This window comes from Choloepus didactylus, chromosome 8 (genome assembly GCF_015220235.1).
Source record: "Choloepus didactylus isolate mChoDid1 chromosome 8, mChoDid1.pri, whole genome shotgun sequence".
In the NCBI taxonomy this organism is placed as follows: Eukaryota; Metazoa; Chordata; class Mammalia; order Pilosa; family Megalonychidae; genus Choloepus; species Choloepus didactylus.
In genome coordinates, this window is record NC_051314.1 from 141937225 (window position 1) to 141964246 (window position 27022).

At 35.0% G+C, this 27022-nt stretch overlaps 1 protein-coding gene across 1 annotated transcript in view; it reads left to right on the forward strand.

The window, feature by feature from the left end:
* The window catches only part of CDC123 (cell division cycle 123), a 71674-nt gene that overhangs the window by 28229 nt on the left and 16423 nt on the right, over positions 1 to 27022 (forward strand). The window contains exons 5-10 of the mRNA XM_037846045.1: positions 724 to 819; positions 1394 to 1500; positions 11105 to 11153; positions 15367 to 15442; positions 16849 to 16971; positions 17908 to 17936. Of these exons, the coding sequence (XP_037701973.1) occupies positions 724 to 819; positions 1394 to 1500; positions 11105 to 11153; positions 15367 to 15442; positions 16849 to 16971; positions 17908 to 17936 (480 nt within the window). The remainder of the gene's footprint in view (positions 1 to 723; positions 820 to 1393; positions 1501 to 11104; positions 11154 to 15366; positions 15443 to 16848; positions 16972 to 17907; positions 17937 to 27022) is intronic.

Consider the following 27022-nt stretch of genomic DNA (forward strand, 5'->3'; position numbering starts at 1 on the left):
CTCTCCTGAAGGCTCCACTTCTACCTCGCTTAAAATGACTCATCCCCTTTTCTCTGGTTTATTTCCACTCACTCAGTTGATCATGACAAGCCCCAAGGCAGGGCATGGTGGGAATCAAGTTTAAATTCCTTAACAAGTGCATTTCTGTTTACTCCCTGATTGAAATGAACACTTAAAATGTTTTAGTCACTTGATTATATAAAGTAGGTATTTTTAAATCAACAAAAAGAAAAGTACATTCTATGTTGACCGGGGTCTTATTTTTGAGTGTTGTTTATATTGAAACCTGTCTGGAAATGTCAGTGTTTAAATACATGTTACCGCAGGACTTATTTTTCATTCCAAGAAAGCTTTTCAGGGATCTGTCTGAGACTCTTTTTCACCAAACGGACATGCTTCTGGCACTGTAAATATGGGGACTGAATTTTGAGAACTGGAGTAATTGTACAGGTGACATTCTATCTGTTTCTTCATTCCTTCCTCACACCCTCAGATGTCCAATGAAGTCTGTCTTTTTAGCTTTGTGGGTTTTAATTGTTTAATTGCTTTGGAAAGTGCTTTTTCTGGTTAGATGTCATTTCATCATTGATTTTGTTTAGCTGACTTCAGAAATTCTGTTTTTAACACCCTGAACTATAACCTTGAGATCTTGATCGTGTTTTCGATGTTTATTGTGATGATACAGAGTTGCCGAACTGATTTCTTCTCTCTCTCTCTCTGTAGGCGCCAGAGTTTCCGGAGTTCACCACGAAAGTCCAAGAAGCTATCAATTCCCTGGGGGGGAGTGTATTTCCTAAACTTAACTGGAGTGCCCCAAGGGTAGGAACACTTAAGTGAATTTCTTGTTCTTTGACTTATCTTTGTTTTGCTGTTTATTTCCTTTTACATCCCCGTAGGCCTTTCAGTCATATACCTAATTCTGGGGAAAAATACTGTGGAATTTATTATTATTTTTCCCGTTATTTATTTTCCTGGTTTTCCTATACACTTTCCTGGGTCCATGAAATACTGTATTTTCTGCCATAACACAGTTTTAATCTCTTATGTTGCTGATTGTGTAATTAGAATTCTGAGGAAATTCATTCTCTGCCCTTTTTGAAACTTCAGTCATTCACTTCAATTTAACAGAAATTTTTCTCTGATGCAAAGTAATAAAATCAAAAATGTCACAGTATTTAGAAATAGAGCAGCTTGAGAAATCAACTGATTACTTTCTTCTTAAATTGTCTTATTACTTTAACATTGCATTGACAACATTTTTAGTAAAAGACCTGTCTAATCCAAAAGAAAACAATTTCAAGTCAGCACAGCTCATTTAAGGAATCATAGCTTATTGCATTTTCAGAAATCATCTCACATGACTTTCTTTTCTTATTCTTACTCCAAAATGCAGGATGCATACTGGATAGCAATGAATAGTTCTCTGAAGTGTAAAACCCTCAGTGACATCTTTCTACTTTTCAAAAGTTCTGATTTCATCACTCGTGATTTCACCCAACCGTAAGTATGTCCCTTATTCTCCCATGTCAGTAGTTTCAGTACTTGTGGGACTTTTTCTACAGGTGAAATTTCATTAGTTGTCGTCCTGTTATAAACAGTGGTTCCATGTAAGAAGTCTATCTCACATTCCCAGAATTACCTTTCTTTTCCTTCACATTTAGTCTATATATCTAATATCTCTATATTATCGAGGACTTGCTGTATCTCTGCCCATTAAATATTTTAGTAATTTTTTTTCTTATTTTAAAACCAATAAATGTTTATTATGGAAAAATAAAATTAGGGACTCTAGCTAAGCTAAAACAGGAAATGTAGAAGCACCCATGATTTCATCATAATTAGTTATGTATTACTTTGAGAAATCTATCTCTACATGGGTATAATATAGATATTCCTGCCTCTAGCTATAGATAGATTTTTTTTAATACAGTTAATATTGTTCAGAAGGCTGCTTTTGTCCTTACCAGTATATATTGAACATTTTTGCATGTCATTCAATACTTATAGTCAGCATTATTTTTAATTACCTTGACAGTATTCCACTATAGATAGCTGTAGCATAAATGATTGGGCCAGTCCTCTATCCTTAGGCATTTAGGTTAGTTCCTAAATTAGAGTATTATATACAATCTGCAGTGACTATCCTTCAGATGCATCTTTGTATGTGTCTGATTATTTCCTTAGGATAATAAATTTCTAGAAGTGGAATTGCTGTATTTCCTGTCCTTTTGCCAGTTACTCTGGTGAAAGAACTTGACTATAGCTATCTGTCTTGTAGGCAGAGAGGACACCCACAGTTGCTGAGCTCTTTATGCTGCTTTTGTTCTGTCATCAAAGAGCACTCCATATCCTAACCCATCTTAAACAAATCGATGATCACAATTCAAATTACTTTTAAGGCGGGTTCTAAAAGCATACGATGTAATCTAGAAACTAAGCAGGAGAACAGGGTGAAAATATTGTAAATGCATGCCACTTTTGCCTGTCCATCCAGTTTAGTGTGTCCAGCAGTTCACCCCATTTCACCCTTAAATCTTTTTTTGAAGTGTGGCCTGGCACAGATAAATAAATTCACTACGTGATAGTTGTGCATCAGCTCTTTTTTTAGGATTTATTCACATACCGTACAGTCATCCAGAGTATATAATCCATTGATCACATTACCATCATATTGTGCATTAGCTCTTTATGGCTGAGTTCTATGGCTTGGGCTTGTGGTTTTAAGTATTATGTTAATTTAAAAAAATTAAATAAAGTAATAATGAGCGCAGTTGTATTGTAAGTTTATTGTAAAAGAGTTTTATCTATATTGGTATTTCTAGTTCATATACAGGAAAAAATGTACATTATTTTGACATTTAGTTGTCATCCTTTTATGGTTGTACTGGCACCCTTCTTTTGTTAGGTGTTTGGTAGCTTGTGTTTTAATGCTAATGCAGTGGCATTTTTAACTCTAGGAGATACCCTCTGATTAGAAGGAGGTCATCGGTCATCACTGTTCTTTTTGTCCCAATAAAACTTTTCTAATGCTTCAAAGTGGCTTTGAAAGATACCATATTAAAAATAATCTGTACCTACTAATTCATCTGATGTGGCTTTTTATATATCTTTAGCATTAGTTGCAGTGGAGTGTGGGGGTACTTTTTCCTTCCTGAAACTAAGTGTAAATCACTTTTAATTCCCTGAGGTTTATATATATATTTTTGTCCTCTTTGGTCACTGCCTGCTGCTTCCTCTTCATTCACATCTCCCTTTTTGCCTTACATGGGTTTGACTGCTGTTCCAGTGGGAGGTAGAAATACCAATCAGTTGTTTTGCATTTTGTATTTCTTGACTTTTGTGCAGGGAGGAAGTTAAGTAGACTACTTAATTAGAGGCTCTAGACTAAGAGTGTTTACGTGCAGAATGCCACCCTTCTCCTAGTATAAACAGTGGGGAGTTGGCAGGAGCAAACGCTAAGACCTGAGTTTCCAACCTGTTAGCCGAGACCGCAATGTGTCACCCATTTCTAGAAACATTTCTTGGTAGTTAGTTGCATAGCAATCAATATGTCAGTAGCATAACAATAAGTCTTGTCATCATGGAAAACTTCTTTATTGATAGAATTCGTTAAAGATGAACTTTTATTACACGGGGCTTCTTAGGAGTTTTTAAAAGTTGAAATTAAGAGTTGTAATTCTTCAAACTAGACAAGAATTTATCAATGATTTGATCTAAACCTCAACAAATTGAGGCCTAAATTTGTTCAGTAATTTGTTCAAGGTCCTACCTCTAATTAGTAGAAGAACCCAAACCAGAATTTGATTAATTGCAATAATGTCATTCTAAAAGTTATTTGTACTTTCTTGTAGTAAAGCTGTAGATTTTTTCTTTTCAAAGTGCTTCAAGTTAAAATATGTATTATAAAAAAGAGATTATATTGTTTATACTATTTCAGGATTTGTATTAAAAAAGGAAACAAAAAGGTCACAGTCAGGGTTGCAAGTTAACAGAAGGCCAACTAAAAATAGCTTTCAATTATGTGACTTTAAAAAATACAATATTTGACAAGGGGTCTGGGGATTGGGTGTTTCTAGGGTTAATTCAGCAGCTCTCATGGTCAGCAGGGACCCAGGCTCTTTCAGTTTGTCCCCTCTGCCCTCCCAGGTTATTGGCTGGTCTTTAGGGTTCTCACCTGATGGTCACAAGATTGCTGCCATGGCTCCAAGTATCACATGAAGACATGTTAGTGTCTGAACCAAAAGTAGGAAGGGCGGTATATTTCCTCCCATCACTGTTTATGTGAGCTACGAAAGCATTCCCGGAAGCTTCCCAGGAGAATTCTGTGGCCTCACTGATCACGGAAACAGTTGTGCAGCCTAATCCAGGAGTTGGAATGGAGCCCCAAAACGTGCCTTTCTTTCAAGTTCCCAGTGACATGGCTGCGCTGGACTATGGCCCACACCTTGAGGCTACTTAGATTAGTTGATGCATGCATCCCTGGGATGCCTCCGGAGAGGGATCATGAAGCACAAGTGCCTCCGGTACCTGAACAGTTGAGATTCTGCTAGCAAGGATGCAGGTGGGGATAGTTGGACGGTAAAGTTGACCAGCAGTGTCTGCCACAATTGGAATGTGGTTACAGAATATTTAGTGTCCTCTTTCCCGTTCCTCATATGGTCATTGTGGACAAGAAGCTTTACAAAGTGAATGTTGAAAATATGACACATTTAACGTAATCTGTCCGCGTTAGGCTTCCTGACCAAGTTAGTTGGCTGGATAGAAACATGCTCTGTGATTAGGCTTGCTGAGTCACAGGGCTGCTTTCATTAATTATTGTACTGATTAAGTGTCACTTCAGTAGCCAAGGCAAGAAAAATCTGATATCTAATTAGCATTTAGAAGAAAGGGATAACTAAGGTAGTGAAAAAACAAATCCATTAACTTTCTCTGAGGAACTGTGATGAAGGAGAAGGATTTGAAGATCTTTAGGGTTTGGAAGTTTCACTTATCTTAGTGATTTAAACTCAGCTATATTGAACATAAGTTTTATACATTGTTTTCTTAATGTTATCATAAAACTAATTAGTATTCCTAAAATTCAGTAGTTTGAGGAGTAAAACTATTTATAAATGCACCTAACAGAATTTTTTACGTTTTGATGTGTGAAGCCCATTTATTTCTATGACAGTTTTTCTGCTTTAGATTGTTTTAATTTTAGATAGTCTGTTTTCTCTCTTTGTATAAAAATTTGTATAGAAAAATTCTATGAAAATTCAGATGAACACATCCAGTCACCCTTTAATGAGTCATTTTACTTTCATCTGTCCAGGGAAATCCTAAAGAAATGGAGTCTGTATAATAAAACTCTTACTTTGAATTGTGATACCTGAGCAAAAATAAAAGCTAAAATACCAGGACTTTGATGCTTAATTTGTCTCCAGCTCTAAATCCCTTTTTTTTCTTTTTCTGTCCATGATTTAAAAATGCTTCTAACACTTATGAGTCATTTACTCTGAGGTACAGTGTTGTAATGTTCCAACGTTTTAGAAAACCTCAGAGTTGTGCCCAAGTAAATACCTAGGTGCTATGCCACATCAAAGTTTGCATGATTTTGTTTTCTTCCGCTTATAAAGCTTTAATAATGATGTTTTCTCATGAGTTTTAAGATAATAAAATTGTGACCTCAGTCAGTGGATTTAGGTAATACCTAAGTAGTTCTAAATCAGTAATTTACAAAGATATTATTCTCAAGGTATGCGAATACTGTGAGTCTCCTTTCCCTGCTCTTAACCCATTGACTAGGCCAAATCCGAGATAGAACTCTTACCATTTAAATAGGTAATATTATAAACCTACATCACCAATCCTAGGACCACACACCTTACTCCCAATGTATAGGATTCATCTTCAGTTTAGGTATTTTCCCCTAGAGTAGCCTCTCTTTCCACCTCCATCCAGCATTTTCTTGCACAGTATATTTCTTTAGCCTGGTGCGGCTCGTGATAGTATGTGCACATGTATCCTTTATCATCCTTTTTCTATAACATAGCATAGGGAACATTTCACCTTATCTTTTCTATACTACATCCATTATTTTTCTGATTGTCCATCCTTCTCTATTCCCAGAAGCCTAGACATGCATCCTTATTATTGAATTTGTTCTCTTTCAAGGTGTGAAATATTTGGAAATTCACAGAAAAAAATTGTCAGTCTTCAGACATGATGGGAATGATGAATATGCCTGTTTATATTAAGGCTGTAGTTATTGTGGTACCATTTGACTGATAAGAAACTCAACCTTGTTTAAGTTGAGGAATAATTTGGGAAGTAATTTGGGTAGAAAGAAAAGAAAGATTGCAATCCTCAATTAATAGCTAAGCAAGGCTCTTCCAGTTTTTAGGTAGAGCCCTTTTCTTTTCTTTTCCTTTTTATTTTGAGAACAAATGACTGCTTTCCAAAATTCCAGTCAACTGGCTAATTTAAAAGCATATTTAAAATATACTGGCATAATGTCATAGCTTTCATCAGATTAGATTTTTGGTTCTTTTTGTTCCAAAATAAAAACTTTATTATTATACCTGAAAATTCTTTTAGTTTATATTTACTTTGTAGATTGTGTAGAATTCATTATCTAATATCATTTTTGTTCATTTTGGAATATTAGTGGCCAGCATGAAAAGCTGTATATAATTATTCTGCCAAGAATTATGAACTTAAAATTTCAACATAGGTGCCTCTTTCCAAACTAGTCTGTAAAGTGGTAACTTTGGTTTAATAGTACTTTCTATTGGTACCTTGTTGAAAATGTCAATCAAAGAAATCTTCCAAATAAGTATAAAATACTAGCCCAGGAAAAGATTTTAGGAGAGAGAGAGAGAGAAATTTAAACAATGTGTTTATAGATATCCATGAAAATAGCTATTAAATGTTTATTTGTACTAGACCCTTCAGGTTGACAAAGATCTTCAAATAAAATTTTAAATGTTATGATTTTAATTATTAGAGAACTGTGAGAAACTGGCCGTCTACTTCTGATTTTAGCTAAATGGGAGGCTAAGATAACTTGAAAAATGTTTTGTTCCAAATGTCTAAAAATGCTGGGGAGCATATAAAATATAATACAAAATTTTAATGCATAGCTGAGTACAGCAGAAACAAAGGGAATCTCAAGTGCAAGAAATGTAAAGGGAATAGGAAACCAGAGGGTTAGTCATATAAGCTTTAGGAGCAGTTACCGGTCCCCCTAACCAGGGGCAAAGGTTTTAATACCTATGTAGGGACAGGAATCAAAGCCTTAAACCAAAAAGAAATGAGGAAGTAGAACAAGATTCTTTGCACCCTCAGTAAAGGATAAACAAATTCATCCATGGGCAGAGACAAGGAACATGACTGAATCTGCTTGTGCTTTGGGTTTAAAAACAAGTCTAAACCCCAGGCCTTTGTCACGCAACAAAGGTGGAGTATAAAATTTAAATCACTTGCATAGTTTGGAAACTCTCAAGCTAACAAATTAACATAAAAATTAGTTTGGGGTTGGTTTTACCTTTGGGATACCTGAGACACGCAAATACAAAGTGCTCTGGAAACACTTCCATATCCCAGCCTTCATGGGATACCCAAAGAAAAACAAGCACCGCTAAAGATGAGCTCTCAATAAAAATCACAAACTACATGAGAAAACAGTCCATTGTGACTGAAGATCAGACAACAAACAGGGATTAGAGTGCCATGAGAGTTTGACTTGAGAACAAAAGTCTAAAAGGTAATATAAAGTAAATGTGCAAATGATCAAAGTATTAATAAAGAATTGAAACACTTAGAACAAGATACTATGAAAAAAGAAGCAACCAAAACTTCTAGAAATGAAAAACATGGTCATTAAAATTAAAGACTCAGTTGCCTTGTAAAATAGCAAATAAGACATAGTTGAAGAAGATAATTCATTACCTAAATATATAAGAAAATTACCCAGAATGTTTAACATGTGTATAGTAAAAGTTACAGAAGGAAAGAGTAGAGAAAATGAGGAGCGGGAAAGACATATTAAAAGAGAAAATATTTGAGAATAGTCAAGAAAAAAAAAAGACTCAAATATTCAGATTCAAGAAGCACAAGTGTTCCAATAGGAAACAGCTCACAGTGTAACTGTGGAACACCAAAGACAAGGAGAAGTTTTTAGAAGCCACCAGAGAGAAAGGCAAATTATGTAGAAAGAAACAACAATAAAACTGTCAGTGGACTTCTTAACAGAATTACTGTTTCATCTAGTTAACCCCTGCCAGGAAATGCCCGAGTTGTCGCAGACGGTGATGGGTATTGAGTTTATGCCTGTTTTGTTTCACAGTTAATATAGGAAGCTTATAAATCTAGGGCTTAGACTGGTTTTTGGTTAGAACTTTATGAACTCTCTAACAATTGCCCAAATTCCAAGGTGATCACAAACCAATTCATATCTTGCATAATTCAAAAAATTTTCAAGGTGTTATATAAACCTATCTGTTGAGATAAAACAGAGGAAGTGTTAGTTAGGTATTGCTACATTATTTTTTGTATTGTTCATAAATTTATATTTAATGCTGATTTGGGATTGGAAAATTTATACTAACTCTTGGAATTTTTTGCTTACATGTTCACAAAAACAAAAAAAAAGATGTTGAAGTAGATTTAACAATTCATTATTCTTTCTCAGAGTAAGTTGCTTTCCTTTTCTGTACTTCAGGGGCTAGTTTTGTGAAGGAGGTGATCGGTGATTTCCATTACTGTTACCTTTCTGGGGTACTGCTTTTTTCAGCAAGATAAAAGTGTCATTTTTTTATAATGGTAGAATCAGTTTAAGGTTTTTCCTATTTCAGAAGCAAATTTTTGGGTCAACTATGCTCCTATTCAGTCAATGAAGGGAATAATACAGATGTTTTATTTTAAACATGTGACTGGAACTATTTCATCATTTCTATTAGGATTTTTATATTTTCTGCTAGTATTGTTACTATTAGTATTCATAATGGAATAGACTTAAGGATCTTTCTTTTTTATCCTTTTTTTTTTCTTGTCTAACCTGGGATTTTAAGATTGTTAATTTATATGAGGATTGTAAAAATTCACAGATGGTTAGTGCTCTGTCTTACTTGGTTTTGCTTTTAAACCTATGTTCTCAAGAATTTAAATAGAATCTAAATTTTCACAGACAGCAGTCCTTGCAGTATTTCAGCTGAATGCCTGAAAATGTTATTGTTGACCCGAAGGATACAAATACCCATTCTTCACTGAGTGGCTCGGCACTTTCCTCTCCCTCTGGGAAGGGTACTTGGCCATCTGGGTAATCATCTTAATAAGAAAGCCTTGTACAATAATCTCATGCCAGGTGTTCTCACGTCTCCCTTCTGAAACCAGTCAAATTTTTAAAATAACATTAATCAACATCTTAAAATAGTGTCATAGTATGGGAGAAAGTAAATATATATTAAAATGTAACAATATGAGGATAAACTAAGGGTTGGAATCAATATTTTTAGGAATTTAGGTGCATTATAAAATTAGTGAAGACGTTTGTTTTGGAGTTGTTCTTTTTTGTTTTCCTTTAGGGTTTTTTTTCGTTTTGGTTTTGGTTTTTTTAAAGAGAAATTGTGGATTTACAGAACAATCATGTATAATATACAGGATTCCCATGTGCCACCCTATTATTAACACCTTGCATTGGTGTGGAACATTAGTTGAAATTGATGAAAGCACATTTTTATAATTGTACTATTAACGATAGTCCATAATTTAACTTAGGAGTCACTGTATTGCACAATTCCATGGATCCTTTACTATTTTTAAAATACGTAGGTATAGAACATTAATCTACCTTATTCTTTATCGAGGAATATTTTAGTGAGAATCTGTTCTCTTTATATATGGCACCCAAATTATTAAAATCACATTTCAAGAATTAAAGTGGTAGTAGTTCTTTTACAACATCAACAATTAAGATAATCCTGTGTTATTATTTTGTTTCTTCTAATTCCTTTGTCATTTTGTTTCCTGTCTCTGGTGCATTTTTTAGATATATTTACATTAAGAAAAGATTGGTGGTTAGTTCAGGTTTTATCATGTAATGTAGTCTATGTTGGTTGGAAGCCAAAATGTTAACTTTTTATGTAAACGGGAATTGGTTTTCTTCTTATAAAAGCAATGAATGTACACTTCGGACTGTTATGTATTTTTAATTTCTTAAAATTAAAAGTCAAAATAAAGGTAATATATATTCAACATAATAAATGTGTTATAAATATTACAGAATAGCAGCAGAAGAAATTAACAGTCACTGCCAGGAAATAGCCATTATTAACATTCTGATGCTTATTGTGTTGTGTTTTCCCCTGTGTGCATAGAGATTTTACTATAGATAGCTTTGTGACCTTTTTCTCATTATTTAAAAGTATTCTGTATTAACTTTTTTCTCTATCCTGAAAAATGCTTTTTCCATGCAATTTCTTTTATCCCTGATAGTACTGGATGGATTTTTAGCACATTCTTATTTTTCATTTTTTTCTGTAGAACATAAAAAAAGGTTGAGGGGAGAACCAGTGTAGTTATATGGAGGGCTGAATCATTCTATCAAAGATTTTTTTAAATGGCTTGTGGGAGAATGGTTAGGTTAATTTTGCATGACTTTACCTGACAGAATCAACTTTAGGGAGAAGCCTGTGTGTGTGGCTCCATCCTAGGATGATCACAGCCAGGGTGTGGAGGGGAGGGGTAGTGTCCTGCCTTCACTTAGAATCTGCAGTGGATGGCTTGAGTTAGCATCCTCGCTTGGTCTCCCAATGTCAGCTACTCTGGGACTTAGTTGAGAGGAATGAAGATTATAATAACTACCTCATATGGTTGTTTTGAGGATCAAAGATAGCATTTCAAAGTGCCTAAGATAATGCTTGTCACAGGATAGTGCTTAATAAGTGCTCATTGCAGTTGAATTAGTCTTCTGTTTCTGGATGCATTTTAGCAAAGCCTTGTTCTCACGTTAAAATATGAGTAATATGTGTGTGTACACTGATAGCCGTTCTAGAAAAACCGTTTTTTCCCCCAAAGATTTATTTATTGTTTAAAAAAAGATTCAATTGTCTTTTTTCCCCCAAAGATTTATTCATTGTACTGATGATTCCCCAGATCCTTGTATGGAATATGAGGTAAGAAACCCTTTTTTATCTTGATGAAGTTGATAATCCTAGGTGAAGATATGTTGTGAATTGCTATTTATTCTTAAGTGAAATGAATGAAATTTTTTGGATTAATTTTTTGGGGATCCTAGAGGCATTGAGTTTTTAAATTATGAAATCATATTATTATTATGTGATTTATGTATTATATATATTATTATATGTGATATGTATTATATATTACATAATTATATACCATGTATAATTGTTATATATAATTATATTATACATATATCATAATTACAAAATATATTGCATGCATGTACATATACATATATATACCATTTATTATATACATACTTTAATAAAACAAACACCTTTATACCCACCACCTAGCTTAATCCCTGGTATACTAGGAAAAATTAATGTCACTATTTTGTCAGGTTCAATGGACCTTTTTATATTTTTCAGTTGTTTTACAAATAACTTACAGTAGTAAGAATAAAAGAATAGTCAAAAGCAACTTTATTAGAAATTTTACTAAGATTTTAGCCATAGCAAACCCAAATTTCTATTCTATATATTCCTCATTTTGAAGGCTTACACATGCGCGCGCGCACACACACATACACACCTGAAGTGTGGGCAGTGTCCTTGAATGCTTGAATGCCACTATCTGCCTATCAGCTATCACCAATGACTCTGGAACATTCTTTTTTTAAAATGCTGCATCCTTTGGTGCAGGATCTCTATTTCCTAAACAATTTAACTTGTACAGCTTTTTCAAATATGATAATGACATGGAACTTTGAATAGGAAGTGAGACCTGGTAGGTTTGTATAGGTTAGTGTGAAATACCAACACATCCCAAAGTAATTTGGCAGAGAATAAAAATATATATGCAGGGCCCCCCTGAGGAGCTGGGGGAAAATGCAGAGTTGTTGGGCTTCCTCACCTGGATTGTTGCTGATGTTCTCATAAACCTTGAGGACTGATGGTTTGGTGTGCCAAGCGTGCTGTCTTGGGGTTTGCCCTTGTGAGGCTCGTTACAGCAAAGGAGAGGCTAAACCTGCTTATAATTGTGTCTAAGAGTCTCCCTTTGAGTACCTCTCTGTTGCTCAGATGTGGCCCTCTCTCTAGCTAACCCAACTTGGCAGGTGAACTCACTGCCCTCCCCCCTTTGGGGGACCTGACTCCCAGAGTTGTAAATCTCCCTGGCAATGCAGAATATGACTCCTGAGGATGAATCAGGACCCAACATCAAGGGATTGAGAACATCTTCTTGGCCAAATGCGGGATGCGAAATGAAACAAAATCAAGTTTCAGTGGCTGAGAGATTCCAAATGGAGTAGAGAGGTCACTCTTGTTGGCACTCTTGCACACTATATAGATAACCCTTTTTAGGTGGTAATGCATTGGAATAGCTAGAAGTAAATTCCTGAAACTATCAGACTGCAACCCAGTAGCTTTGACTCTTGAAGATGATTGTATAACAATGTAGCTTACAAGGGGTGACAGTGTGACGGTGAAAACGTTGTGGATCACACTCCGTTTATACAGTGTATGGATGGATGAGTAGAAAAATGGGGACAAAAACTAAATGAACAATAGGGTGGGGGGGATGATTTGGGTGTTCTTTTTTACTTTTATTTTTTATTCTTATTTTTACTTTTTCTGATATAAAGAAAATGTTCAAAAAATAGATTGTGGTGATGAATGCACAATTTTATAATGGTACTGTGAACAGTTGATTGTACACCATGGATGATTGTATGATATGTGAATATATCACAATAAAGTTGAATTTAATTAAAAAAAATGGGGGAAAAATGCTGCATCCAGGTTTTAGCTACATCCCTAACAAGCTCTCGCTTTTCATTCCTCCTCATTCTTCTTGCACTTGCATTGTCAAAATGCAACACTTTTGTGCACTTTGACAGCTCATAATTTGTTGAAGAGAGGATGGCCATTTTCTTTGCTCATAATCACAAAACATTTTTATTTGTCCGTTTATAACAACGAGAACTAAATAAAAACCAATGAATGTTTTTTATTTCTTCATGTCTGCTTCTAGCCACCTTTGTATATACATATGCCCTCAGCATACGTCCACTGACACACTGTACTAAGTTTGCATGTGTTGAGTATATAAACCGATATATCTGATGTGATTATACAGTGTATGTAGAACAGTTCATTTACTATTTAATTTACTCTGTATCCTATATCTCATGTTATGTCTGAGTGTATTCTGAAAGATGTGTATTTCTGTACATATACATTCTCTCTCTTTATAAAAGGCTCTCATACACAATTAGGCTTTTTTTTCCACTTAGAACATAGTGTGAACATTTTCCCAGGGTCATAAAATATTTTTTTTATAGCATGATTTTAGTGGCTGCTTATCTCATATAGTCGTTTCACGTAAACATTTATTAAGCATCTGCTGTGGATTATGTTCTTCTGTTGGGAACACAAGAATGAATAAGAATTAGTTCCTTGCCCTTGAGGAACTATTTATTACGGAAGAGAGATGTATCAAATTACCACAGTACAACACGGTCCATGCTTATTATAGAAGGTTATGCACAAAAAAGTATTGAAAGCACAGTGGGAGAATACTGAGCCCACTGCAGCGATTCAGGGCTTGGTGCCCAGAGAAATTCAGATTCCATCTCACGGGCCTTGAAGGACAAAGAGATGTAGGCCAGGATAAGGGAAAGTGGATGCTCTAGTCATTTATTATCAGTTAATACTTCAGAAGGACAGGATTGATTTTCTCTAAAGAACATTTTTAGAACAGAAAGAGAAGCATACATTTGTCAACTGGATTATTTATAAAATTGCAGTGATTCAAAAGGATCTGAGAGTTTGCACATGTGAAATAATTATCAATTCAGTAATGAGACCCATTTATGACTACCATTGATAGAATCACTGTTCTTTAAAATAATGAGAAAACCACAGAAACGTTATAGTGATTCCTAATGATAAGCTATAACAGTTGTTTTATCAGGGTAAGTATTACTGAATGGAGCTTAAGGTAGAAAACTTTGAAATTATTTTATTTTTTGACATTCTTAAAGAGATGAAGAACATGTGAATTACAGGGCAACTTATGGCACAATGGTGATAAGATTTGCCTTTGCTATCGTTGGTGTTGTGTCCTATGTCAGAACTCTCAAAATGATTTGACAAAGATACATTCTGTCATAAAGAGTTTTAACGGAATTTCCCCTACTTTTTAGAATAATTTTTCACAACTCTGTCTTCTACTCTTGCCAAGAAGGTTTTCTCATGCCTCTGTTTTTTTTGTTTGTTTGTTTGGTTTGGTTTGGTTCTGTTTGTTTTGTTTTTAAATTAAATTCAATTTTATTGAGATATAGTCACATACCATACAGTCATCTATGGTGTACAATCAGCTGTTCACAGTACCATCATATAGTTATGCCTTCATCACCCCAACCTATTTTTGACCCCTTTCTTTACATCGGAAAGAATCAGAATCAGAATAAGAAATAAAAGTAAAAAAGAACACCCAAATCATCCCCCACAGCCCACCCTATATTTCATTCAGTCTTTGTCCCCATTCTTCTACTCATCTATCCATACACTGGATAAAGGGAGTGTAATCCACAAGGTTATCACAATCACACTCACCCCCTGTAAGCTCCAGTGTTATACAATCATCTTCAAGTTTCAAGGCTACTGGGTTGGACTTGGATAATTTCAAGTATTTACCTCTAGCTATTCCAATACATTAAAACCTAAAAAGTATTATCTGTATAGTGTATAAGAGTGTCCACCAGAGTGACTCCTCAACTCCGTTTGAAATCTCTCAGCCATTGAAGCTTTATTTCATTTCATTTCACCTCCCCCTTTTGGTCAAGAAGATATTCTCAGTCCCATGATGTTGGGTCCAGATTCATCCCAGGAGTCATATACGACATTGCCAGAGAGATTTACACCCCTGGGAGTCAGGTCCCACGGGGAGGGCAGCAAGATCAACGCTCTGAGGTGGCTTAGCTAGAGAGCGAGGGCCACATCTGAGCAACAAAGAGGCACTCAAGGGGAGACTCTTAGGCACAATTATAAGCATTTCCCTGTTAGTCATTGCCTCTGTTTTTTGAATCATTGATAATAGTGATCAATATGTTACAGTGATGGCATAAAATTGTCTATTAGGCCAATAAACATTTCCTTATTACACAGTAGTGTCATATTTTTTTTCCTTTCTCTATAGCTTGTTCTTCGAAAATGGTGTGAATTAATTCCTGGGGCTGAGTTCCGATGTTTTGTCAAGGAAAACAAGCTTATTGGTGAGTCTCACAGCCCCCTTGAAAGTAATCTTTAAAAGAGGACAGGCTGTTGATGGGAGTAAATTTTAAATATCTAGGGCAAAGAGATGAATCAGTTTTAATCTCCAATGCTAACTCTAACCAATTGCTACTGGCTGTCCAATGCTATGTTGACAAAGATCCCACAGCCACATTTCATTTTCACAGGAAACAGTATTGCTAATTAGTCTTGTGTTCCTGGACTCTCAGTCTTTACTATTCTTAACTTAGGTTATGTATAATAATATCTGCATTCCCTCTGGAATTTTCCTAAGTATTCCTAAAAATACATTGCTTATTTTAGGCCTCATCAAAAGCCAAGAATTTGCACCTTTAAATCTGTTGATGGGGCACTGTTTGCTTTTCTAGGAAGAGGAAATAGCTGGACAAATACATGCTTTACTTTAAAAGTCATCCATTTTCTTTTTTCTCAGGTTGTTATTTTGTTTGCTATGATTTATTTGATTGATGAATTAAAAATAATTTTTCCTTTTTTGTCTCTGCCTGTTTTACACAAAATACAATTTATCTTCAATTTTAAAAAGTGTGATTTGAATAGAATCAAATCAACACTATTTATTTATTGCACACGACATTGACATTTATTAACCCACCTAAAGGAAACCTGAGATATTCGGAGATATCATATTGTTAGGTGTTCTTGAAAAAACTGCAGTTTAAGTACAGCTAAAGATGGAGTCATCATGGCATGTGATTAAAGAATTGGAACCCCTTCTTTCATAACAGAGACCTTCTTCCTAAGAATAGAGCAAATCAAGGGAGTTCTTACAGTAGTCCCCAGTGTGTAGTATTTGGAATTATATCAGCAAGTCCTTCTGAAGAGAGGAATGTTTATTTTTCCAAGCTTGAAAGATCAGGCTTAGGAAGGCAGAGTAGCATGTATGAACAAGAAAAGTAGTGCTTCTATGAAATGCGTAATGAATATAGAAGACGTGGTGAGGAATGTTTTATATTTTCTTAAAGGGAGTGGATAAGAATAACAATTTGGAGAAATTTCATTGGAAAAACTGAAATGCGGTTGACTGTGTTGCAGGTTTAAAAATGGCTTCTTTCATTTTTTACGTAATAATCATTTTATCCCTTTGAATTCTCTTCATTGTACTAATTAAAAATAACTAGTATTTCAAAACGTAAGAGTGTGTGGCAATATGGAACTTTAGGATTCCCCTAACCAAATGAACTTCTACGACTAAGCTTTATGTTTATGAAAAAAGGCAAATAATGTATAATGCTATATTCATCTGATTTGTCTACTGATCTCCTTTAATGATTTCCTCAAAAAAAGGTTTAAATCACATTTTTGTGTTTTTGAAAACAGTGTTGCATAATATTATATAATAACAGAATATAAAATATTTTCTTGTCAGGTATTTCTCAAAGAGACTACACACAATACTATGACCATATTTCTAAACAAAAAGAGGAAATTTGCAGATGCATACAAGACTTTTTCAAGAAACACATACAGTATAAATTCCTAGATGAAGACTGTGAGTATTTTTTTATCAACCCAGTGAAGCTTAATAATATACATAAGGTTACTAAACTTTATTTCCCTGTGGTGTCTAGTTTAAAACTGGCCAAAATACTATATTTTAAGCACTATTTGGTATTGCTGATGGTTTGCATGCCAATTTTACCTTATTTAATTAGAACCCATTTTTAATACTGAAACCATTTAATCTCCTGTCATTTTAGATGTTTTATTACATATTTCAAAAAGTCTATCTACAGAGAGCAAAGTGCTTCAATTATAATGATTAAATCAGTCAGCTGACTAATCTTACCTTTCCAGCTTCACCATTTGAATGATCAGATAGTGCCAGTTACAGAATAAACATTTGTGAGTTGTTTTTAAGATTTGAAAGTACATTGTGTATAGAGAGAGTCATCATATGTCTTCAGATTATACCTTTTGGGTTCTACAGCAGGTTTGATTTAAAAATAAAGATCAATCATGCCATAGCATAGCTAGAGTTTATGCTTTCCTACTACAAATTTTACTCATTGCGTTCTCCATCAGGTAAATAAATGATTGATGGTCCTTTCACTAGTAATTTGCTTGGTGACAGTACTTTCCTTCATTCCCACATAGCCAGCTTAGAACAGCTTGTAACGGTGAACCAGTTGAGATGATGTTGGTGTACAGTTTGCATTTTTTAATTTAAGGGCTTATGTTTGGGGCTAGAGAAGATGCAAGCAACATTGTATAAATAAAACATTGCAGAATGCTTTTTATGTTTGAAAAGTTGAGACTTAAAAACATAAAATCTCCAAGGTTAATTATATCCTGCAGCTTTCAATTAGAATGCATTTTAATTTTGAAAAGGAAACTTAGATCATGAAAATAGTAGTTCCTCCATTTAAATTGTGTTCTTTATTATTAACTTGGGTTTTTTTGTTTGTTTGTTTTTTCTCCTTTGCAGTTGTATTCGATATATATAGAGACAGTAGGGTAAGTAACAAGCCATGTTTAATATGCTTTAAAATCAGGGTTAGTCTTACAAGTAAGCAGAATATACAACCATATGTGTAAAGGGCCTGCTGCTCAAAAGTGCTTTCCCGCCAACTAAAGTGCTTGAAATTTACGTGTGAATGTTTCACAATGGTCATGGATCCCACTTTAAAATATACTTAATTTTAGAAGACATAATATTTTAAATAATCATGTGTCACAAGTTTTGTGATTATTAATTTAACAGATGGCTAAACGGGCTCCTTGTGTCCTACCTTACACTTTTCTGGGCCCCTTTAAAATTGTTCAGTTTGCACATTTAACTGTGGCCAGGAATTTGTCATTTGTTATTTAGTTAATTATTTTTAGTTAACTGAAAGATTCTTATCATGATTTCAATCACTTTTATGTGTGGAGTGAAGGTGAGAATTAAAGTAGTTTACATCTGTTCTTTAAATCTTAATAGTGATTAAAACTTCTGAGATGAAAAAACAAACACTGTGGTTGATAAAGAAATCCTAAGGCAGAGACTTCACTGTCACGACATGTAATATTTTCAAAGAAATTTAGGTGACTAAATGTGTCCTGTGGTGAGTGCTCACGAATTTGGGTGTTAAAGATGATAGCAGATGGTTTTTCCACGTTACTCATAGACCTACAGGATGCTTATTATTCCCTCTCCGTGCTCCTCGCAGCCTCAGTGTACTCATGAGTGTGAGAGCTTTGAATCACTTTTTGGACCAAATGATATGGCACACATCATGTCCCAAAATAACTGTTAGCTCTATTTTTACCTCTCTGTCTTTAAGGATGATAGCATTGTATCTACTATCAAGCTACAGTATCTATTGTCAGTTAGAAGGAGGGGCCATGCACTGAGATTTGGCAACAAAGAGGGATGTTACTTGGCAAAGTTTCAACCTTGTGGAAACAAACTTTGGAAAAAGAATGGGAAGCCAGCAGGATGCAATGAGTAGACACCTGGATGCACAGAAAGGAGCCCCAGCTTCCAGGCCCGCCTGTGCTTCTGACTGAGCTTGGCCAGGTCACGGCACTCCTGCAGCCCACATTTATCAACAGACTGTGGTGTATTAGATGCTGTGCTTCTTACATTCAAGGTCTTAGTGTTGCGGCCAGCAGGATCAAGTGAGTCCGTGAATACAGAAGCCTAGCCCACTGCCCAGGAGATAATTTAGTGTCTCACTTAATACATAGAACCCTGGGAAGTTATGTATTATTTGTCCCATTTTACAGACATTAAAACTGAGGCAGTTTTATTTTACAGTGGCATTTGAAAATTGTGGAATTTGCCAAAGTCTCTCAGTATGTCCCCAGCAAATGTAAAGGTCTGTGGTAATTCAGTAGGGCTGGCAGATGGGTACAGATGTATATAACTTGCTGGAAGAGCTGTATGAGTAGCTATACGAATGTTGAATGTTATAAGTTAAGACATGCACATAAGTAATTACTGCTGTGCTCTCAAAGAACTGATACTAGTTGCATTTTTAAATATTTTTTATTGTAGAATATAACATATATACATAAAACTAATAACTTTTCAAGTGCAGTTTAACAAGTAGAGAGAAAACCTGAAAGAATATCATAGGTCACAATTCCACAATTTCAGTCATTTCCTTTTTATGAAATATATATACAAAAGCATTTTTTTTTAAAGTGAGAAACATTGTGACAGTTTCTGAGAAGAGAGTTCAACCATGACGTAAAACTCATTTGTATTTATGCAGTAGCATATGTAATTTTACATACTCTGATGAAGACCTAACTACGATGCATTTACAGGAACATGTAGTTGCAAACAGCAAAATACAATTATATGAATGATTCATTAGAAGAATCAAGTGGAGTGAAGATAAAATTTTTTCTATACATAAAATTTTTTATTGACTTTTGTATACAGAAAAATTTTGTATACATAAAATTTGTGTATACATAAAATTTTAAAAACCATTTTAAAAACCATGGAGAGAGCTGGGAAGGTAGAGCAGTGTGAATTAACAAAGCCCCATTCAGCCATCATTTCAGCAGACTGGGAGCCTCCCTACACAGCCCGGGGTGCACGGCCTGGAAGAGGGGCCCACTTGCAAGTCTCAGGAGCCATACTCCAATACCAAGGACTTGTGGGTCAGTGGCAGAGACAAACTGTGGCAAGACTGAACTGAAGGATTAGACTATTGCAGCAGCTTTAAAACTCTAGGATCACCAGGGAGATTTGATTGTTAGAGCCACCCCCTCCCCCCGACTGCCCAGAAACACGCCCCATACACAGGGCAGGCAACACCAACTACACACGCAAGCTTGGTACACCAATTGGACCCCACAAGACTCACTCCCCCACTCACCAAAAAGTCTAAGCAGGGGAGAACTGGCTTGTGGAGAATAGGTGGTTCGTGGACGCCACCTGCTGGTTAGTTAGAGAAAGTGTACTCCACGAAGCTGTAGATCTGATAAAATAGAGATAAGGACTTCAATTGGTCTACAAATCCTAAAAGAACCCTATCAAGTTCAGCAAATGCCACGAGGCCAAAAACAACAGAAAATTATAAAGCATATGAAAAAACCAGACGATATGGATAACCCAAGCCCAAGCACCCAAATCAAAAGATCAGAAGAGACACAGCACCTAGAGCAGCTACTCAAAGAACTAAAGATGAACAATGAGACCATAGTACGGGAGATAAAGGAAATCAAGAAGACCCTAGAAGAGCATAAAGAAGACATTGCAAGACTAAATAAAAAAATGGATGATCTTATGGAAATTAAAGAAACTGTTGACCAAATTAAAAAGATTCTGGACACTCATAGTACAAGACTAGAGGAAGTTGAACAACGAATCAGTGACCTCGAAGATGACAGAATGGAAAATGAAAGCATAAAAGAAAGAATGGGGAAAAAAATTGAAAAAATCGAAATGGACCTCAGGGATATGATAGATAATATGAAACGTCCGAATATAAGACTCATTGGTGTCCCAGAAGGGGAAGAAAAGGGTAAAGGTCTAGGAAGAGTATTCAAAGAAATTGTTGGGGAAAACTTCCCAAACCTTCTAAACAACATAAATACACAAATCATAAATGCTCAGCGAACTCCAAATAGAATAAATCCAAATAAACCCACTCCGAGACATATACTGATCACACTATCAAACACAGAAAAGAAGGAGCAAGTTCTGAAAGCAGCAAGAGAAAAGCAATTCACCACATACAAAGGAAACAGCATAAGACTAAGTAGTGACTACTCAGCAGCCACCATGGAGGCAAGAAGGCAGTGGCACGATATATTTAAAATTCTGAGTGAGAAAAATTTCCAGCCAAGAATACTTTATCCAGCAAAGCTCTCCTTCAAATTCGAGGGAGAGCTTAAATTTTTCACAGACAAACAAATGCTGAGAGAATTTGCTAACAAGAGACCTGCCCTACTGGAGATACTCAAGGGAGCCCTACAGACAGAGAAACAAAGAAAGGACAGAGAGACTTGGAGAAAGGTTCAGTACTAAAGAGATTCGGTATGGGTACAATAAAGGATATTAATAGAGAAAGGGGAAAAATATGACAAACATAAACCAAAGGATAAGATGGCTGATTCAAGAAATGCCTTCACGGTTATAACCGTTGAATGTAAATGGATTAAACTCCCCAATTAAAAGATATAGATTCGCAGAATGGATCCAAAAAAAATGAACCATCAATATGTTGCATACAAGAGACTCATCTTAGACACAGGGACACAAAGAAACTGAAAGTGAAAGGATGGAAAAAAATATTTCATGCAAGCTACAGCCAAAAGAAAGCAGGTGTAGCAATATTAATCTCAGATAAAATAGACTTCAAATGCAGGGATGTTTTGAGAGACAAAGAAGGCCACTACGTACTAATAAAAGGGGCAATTCAGCAAGAAGAAATAACAATCGTAAATGTCTATGCACCCAACCAAGGTGCCACAAAATACATGAGAGAAACACTGGCAAAACTAAAGGAAGCAGTTGATGTTTCCACAATAATTGTGGGAGACTTCAACACATCACTCTCTCCTATAGATAGATCAACCAGACAGAAGACCAATAAGGAAATTGAAAACCTAAACAATCTGATAAATGAATTAGATTTAACAGACATCTACAGGACATTACATCCCAAATCACCAGGATACACATACTTTTCTAGTGCTCATGGAACTTTCTCCAGAATAGATCATATGCTGGGACATAAAACAAGCCTCAATAAATTTAAAAAGATTGAAATTATTCAAAGCACATTCTCTGACCACAATGGAATACAATTAGAAGTCAATAACCATCAGAGACTTAGAAAATTCACAAATACCTGGAGGTTAAACAACACACTCCTAAACAATCAGTGGGTTAAAGAAGAAATAGCAAGAGAAATTGCTAAATATATAGAGACGAATGAAAATGAGAACACAACATACCAAAACCTATGGGATGCAGCAAAAGCAGTGCTAAGGGGGAATTTTATAGCACTAAACGCATATATTAAAAAGGAAGAAAGAGCCAAAATCAAAGAACTAATGGATCAACTGAAGAAGCTAGAAAATGAACAGCAAACCAATCCTAAACCAAGTAGAAGAAAAGAAATAACAAGGATTAAAGCAGAAATAAATGACATAGAGAACAAAAAAACAATAGAGAGGATAAATATCACCAAAAGTTGGTTCTTTGAGAAGATCAACAAGATTGACAAGCCCCTAGCTAGACTGACAAAATCAAAACGAGAGAAGACCCATATAAACAAAATAATGAATGAAAAAGGTGACATAACTGCAGATCCTGAAGGAATTAAAAAAATTATAAGAGGATACTATGAACAACTGTATGGCAACAAACTGGATAATGTAGAGGAAATGGACAATTTACTGGAAACATATGAACAACCTAGACTGACCAGAGAAGAAATAGAAGACCTCAACCAACCCATCACAAGCAAAGAGATCCAATCAGTCATCAAAAATCTTCCCACAAATAAATGCCCAGGGCCAGATGGCTTCACAGGGGAATTCTACCAAACTTTCCAGAAAGAACTGACACCAATCTTACTCAAACTCTTTCAAAACATTGAAGAAAATGGAACACTACCTAACTCATTTTATGAAGCTAACATCAATCTAATACCAAAACCAGGCAAAGATGTTACAAAAAAGGAAAACTACCGGCCAATCTCCCTAATGAATATAGATGCAAAAATCCTCAACAAAATACTTGCAAATCGAATCCAAAGACACATTAAAAAAATCATACACCATGACCAAGTGGGGTTTATTCCAGGCATGCAAGGATGGTTCAACATAAGAAAATCAATCAATGTATTACAACACATTAACAAGTCAAAAGGGAAAAATCAATTGATCATCTCAATAGATGCTGAAAAAGCATTTGACAAAATCCAACATCCCTTTTTGATAAAAACACTTCAAAAGGTAGGAATTGAAGGAAACTTCCTCAACATGATAAAGACCATATATGAAAAACCCACAGCCAGCATAGTACTCAATGGAGAGAGACTGAAAGCCTTCCCTCTAAGATCAGGAACAAGACAAGGATGCCCGCTATCACCACTGTTATTCAACATTGTGCTGGAAGTGCTAGCCAGGGCAATCCGGCAAGACAAAGAAATAAAAGGCATCCAAATTGGAAAAGAAGAAGTAAAACTGTCATTGTTTGCAGATGATATGATCTTATATCTAGAAAACCCTGAGAAATCGACGATACAGCCTACTAGAGCTAATAAACAAATTTAGCAAAGTAGCGGGATACAAGGTTAATGCACATAAGTCAGTAATGTTTCTATATGCTAGAAATGAACAAACTGAAGAGACACTCAAGAAAAAGATACCATTTTCAATAGCAACTAAAAAAATCAAGTACCTAGGAATCAACTTAACCAAAGATGTAAAAGACCTATACAAAGAAAACTACATAACTCTACTAAAAGAAATAGAAGGGGACCTTAAAAGATGGAAAAATATTCCATGTTCATGGATAGGAAGACTAAATGTCATTAAGATGTCAATTCTACCCAAACTCATCTACAGATTCAATGCAATCCCAATCAAAATTCCAACAACCTACTTTGCAGACTTGGAAAAGCTAGTGATCAAATTTATTTGGAAAGGGAAGATGCCTCGAATTGCTAAAGACACTCTAAAAAAGAAAAACGAAGTGGGAGGACTTACACTCCCTGACTTTGAAGCTTATTATAAAGCCACAGTTACCAAAACAGCATGGTACTGGCACAAAGATAGACATATAGATCAATGGAATCGAATTGAGAATTCGGAGATAGACCCTCAGATCTATGGCCGACTGATCTTTGATAATGCCCCCAAAGTCACTGAACTGAGTCATAATGGTCTTTTCAACAAATGGGGCTGGGAGAGTTGGATATCCATATCCAAAAGAATGAAAGAGGACCCCTACCTCACCCCCTACACAAAAATTAACTCAAAATGGACCAAAGATCTCAATATAAAAGAAAGTACCATAAAACTCCCTCGAAGATAATGTAGGAAAACATCTTCAAGACCTTGTATTAGGCGGCCACTTCCTAGACTTTACACCCAAAGCACAAGCAACAAAAGAAAAAATAGATAAATGGGAACTCCTCAAGCTTAGAAGTTTCTGCACCTCAAAGGAATTTCTCAAAAAGGTAAAGAGGCAGCCAACTCATTGGGAAAAAATTTTTGGAAACCATGTATCTGACAAAAGACTGATATCTTGCATATATAAGGAAATCCTACAACTCAATGACAATAGTACAGTCGGCCCAATTATAAAATGGGCAAAAGATATGAAAAGACAGTTCTCTGAAGAGGAAATACAAATGGCCAAGAAACACATGAAAAAATGTTCAGCTTCACTAGCTATTAGAGAGATGCAAATTAAGACCACAATGAGATACCATCTAACACCGGTTAGAATGGCTGCCATTAAAGAAACAGGAAACTACAAATGCTGGAGGGGATGTGGAGAAATTGGAACTCGTATTCACTGTTGGTGGGACTGTATAATGGTTCAGCCACTCTGGAAGTCAGTCTGGCAGTTCCTTAGAAAACTAGATATAGAGTTACCATTCGACCCAGCGATTGCATGAAGGTGTCAGGGATTGATTTGGGTGATGAATGTATAACTATGTAATGGTACTGTGAACAATCGAAAGTACGATTTGTTTTGTATGACTGCGTGGTATATGAGTATATCTCAATAAAATGAAGATTAAAAAAAAAAAAAAAAAAAAGACATAATGCTGAGCAAAATAAGCCAGGCACAAAAAGAGACATATTGTATGTTACCACTAATGTGAATTCTGTGAAAAATGTACAATGTTTTATACTGTAGAATGTAGGGGACCTAGAGATACCAATTAGTGGAGGGGGAATGATAATCTAATAAGAACAGATAAACTATGGAGGGTAATCTCAATGTTATGAGAATGCTCAGGAATGATTATGGTTTGTAAACTTTCTTGGATATAGTAAGATCATGTTGGAAGCAATAGAGTTATTTTAGGTTTTTTTTTCTCTTATTCCTTTGTTTTCTTAGGGGTTGTTAATTTTCTTGGGGTATGGTAGGAACATGTTGGAAGCAATGTAGTTATTTTAGATTATTTGTTTTTCTTACTCCTCTGTTTGGACATGGTTTATTAATTTTCTTGGGGTATGGTAGGAACATATTGGAAGCAAAGTAATTATTTTAGGTTATTTGTTTTCCTTAATCCATTGCTTTGTTTGAAATGTTGTGGGTTTTTTTGGTTGTTGTTTGCCTGTTTGTTTTTAATTTTTTGATAAACAAAGTTAAAAAATTGAAAAAAAATCAGTAGAAAAATGGGAGTAAAAACTAAATGACAAATAGGGTGGGATGGGGGGATGGTTTGGGTATTCTCTTTTCACTTTTATTTTTTATTCTTATTCTGATTCTTTCTGATGTAAGGAAAATGTTCAGAAATAGATTGTGGTGATGAACGCATAACTATATGATCATACTGTGAACAGTTGATTGTATACCATGGATGACTGTATGGTTTGTGAATATATTTCAATAAAACTGAATTAAAAAAAAAAAAAAAAGTGATGCAGAACACATAACAGTGAATAGTTACAGCCACCATGTTTAGTTCATAATTTTAAAAAGCACTTCAATACAGTTTCTCAATAAAGTATAATATTTGATAGAAACATGGATTAAGCTGACTTACTGATTAAAGTCTGTTGTAGCCTATTAATGAAAAAGAACATGCAATGATATAGACCAAAAAAAAAAAAAAAAAACCATGGAAAAAATCTCTTTCCTAATTTTTTATCTTTTGATCTATCAATTTCTGATCAAGTTATGTTAAAATCTCCTGCTATGTAATTCTGTCAGTTTTTGTGTTGTATATTGAGGCTTTGTTCTTAGATATGCGCCAGTTCAGAATCATTTCATTTTCCCAGTGAACTCTCCTAATAGTTAGGCAGTGACCCTCTTTATCCATAATAAAGTTCTTGTGATTCTTGCACTGAAGTATATTTCATTTGATATTAATAGTGTTATTACCATTTTCTTTTTTGGTGTTAGAATTTTCTTTTCATACTTTTATTTCCAGCTGTTATGTTTTAAGTGTTTGCATTTTTTTTCAATGATGTTAAGCAGTTTTTTTTAATTTTGTTAAATTTTATTTATTTATTTGTTTGTTTGTTTGTTATTGAGATCATTCACAACCCATACAATTATCCAAAGATCCAAAGTGTACAATCGATTGCCCACAGTACCATCATACAGCTGTTCATCCCTCACCACAATTAATTTCTTTTTTCAATTTTTAGAACATTTTCATTACTCTAGAAAAGAAATAAAGACAAAAAGAAAAAAAAAAACCCTCAAATCCTCCCATACCCCTAACCACCCTCCCTCCATTATTGATTCATAGTTTTGGTATAATACTTTTGTTACAGTTGATGAAAGAATGTTAAAATATTGCTAACTATAGTATATAGTTTGTAATAGGTTTATTTTTTTCCTATATGCCCCTCTATTATTAACTTCTGGTTATAGTATCATGCATTTCTTCTAGTTCATG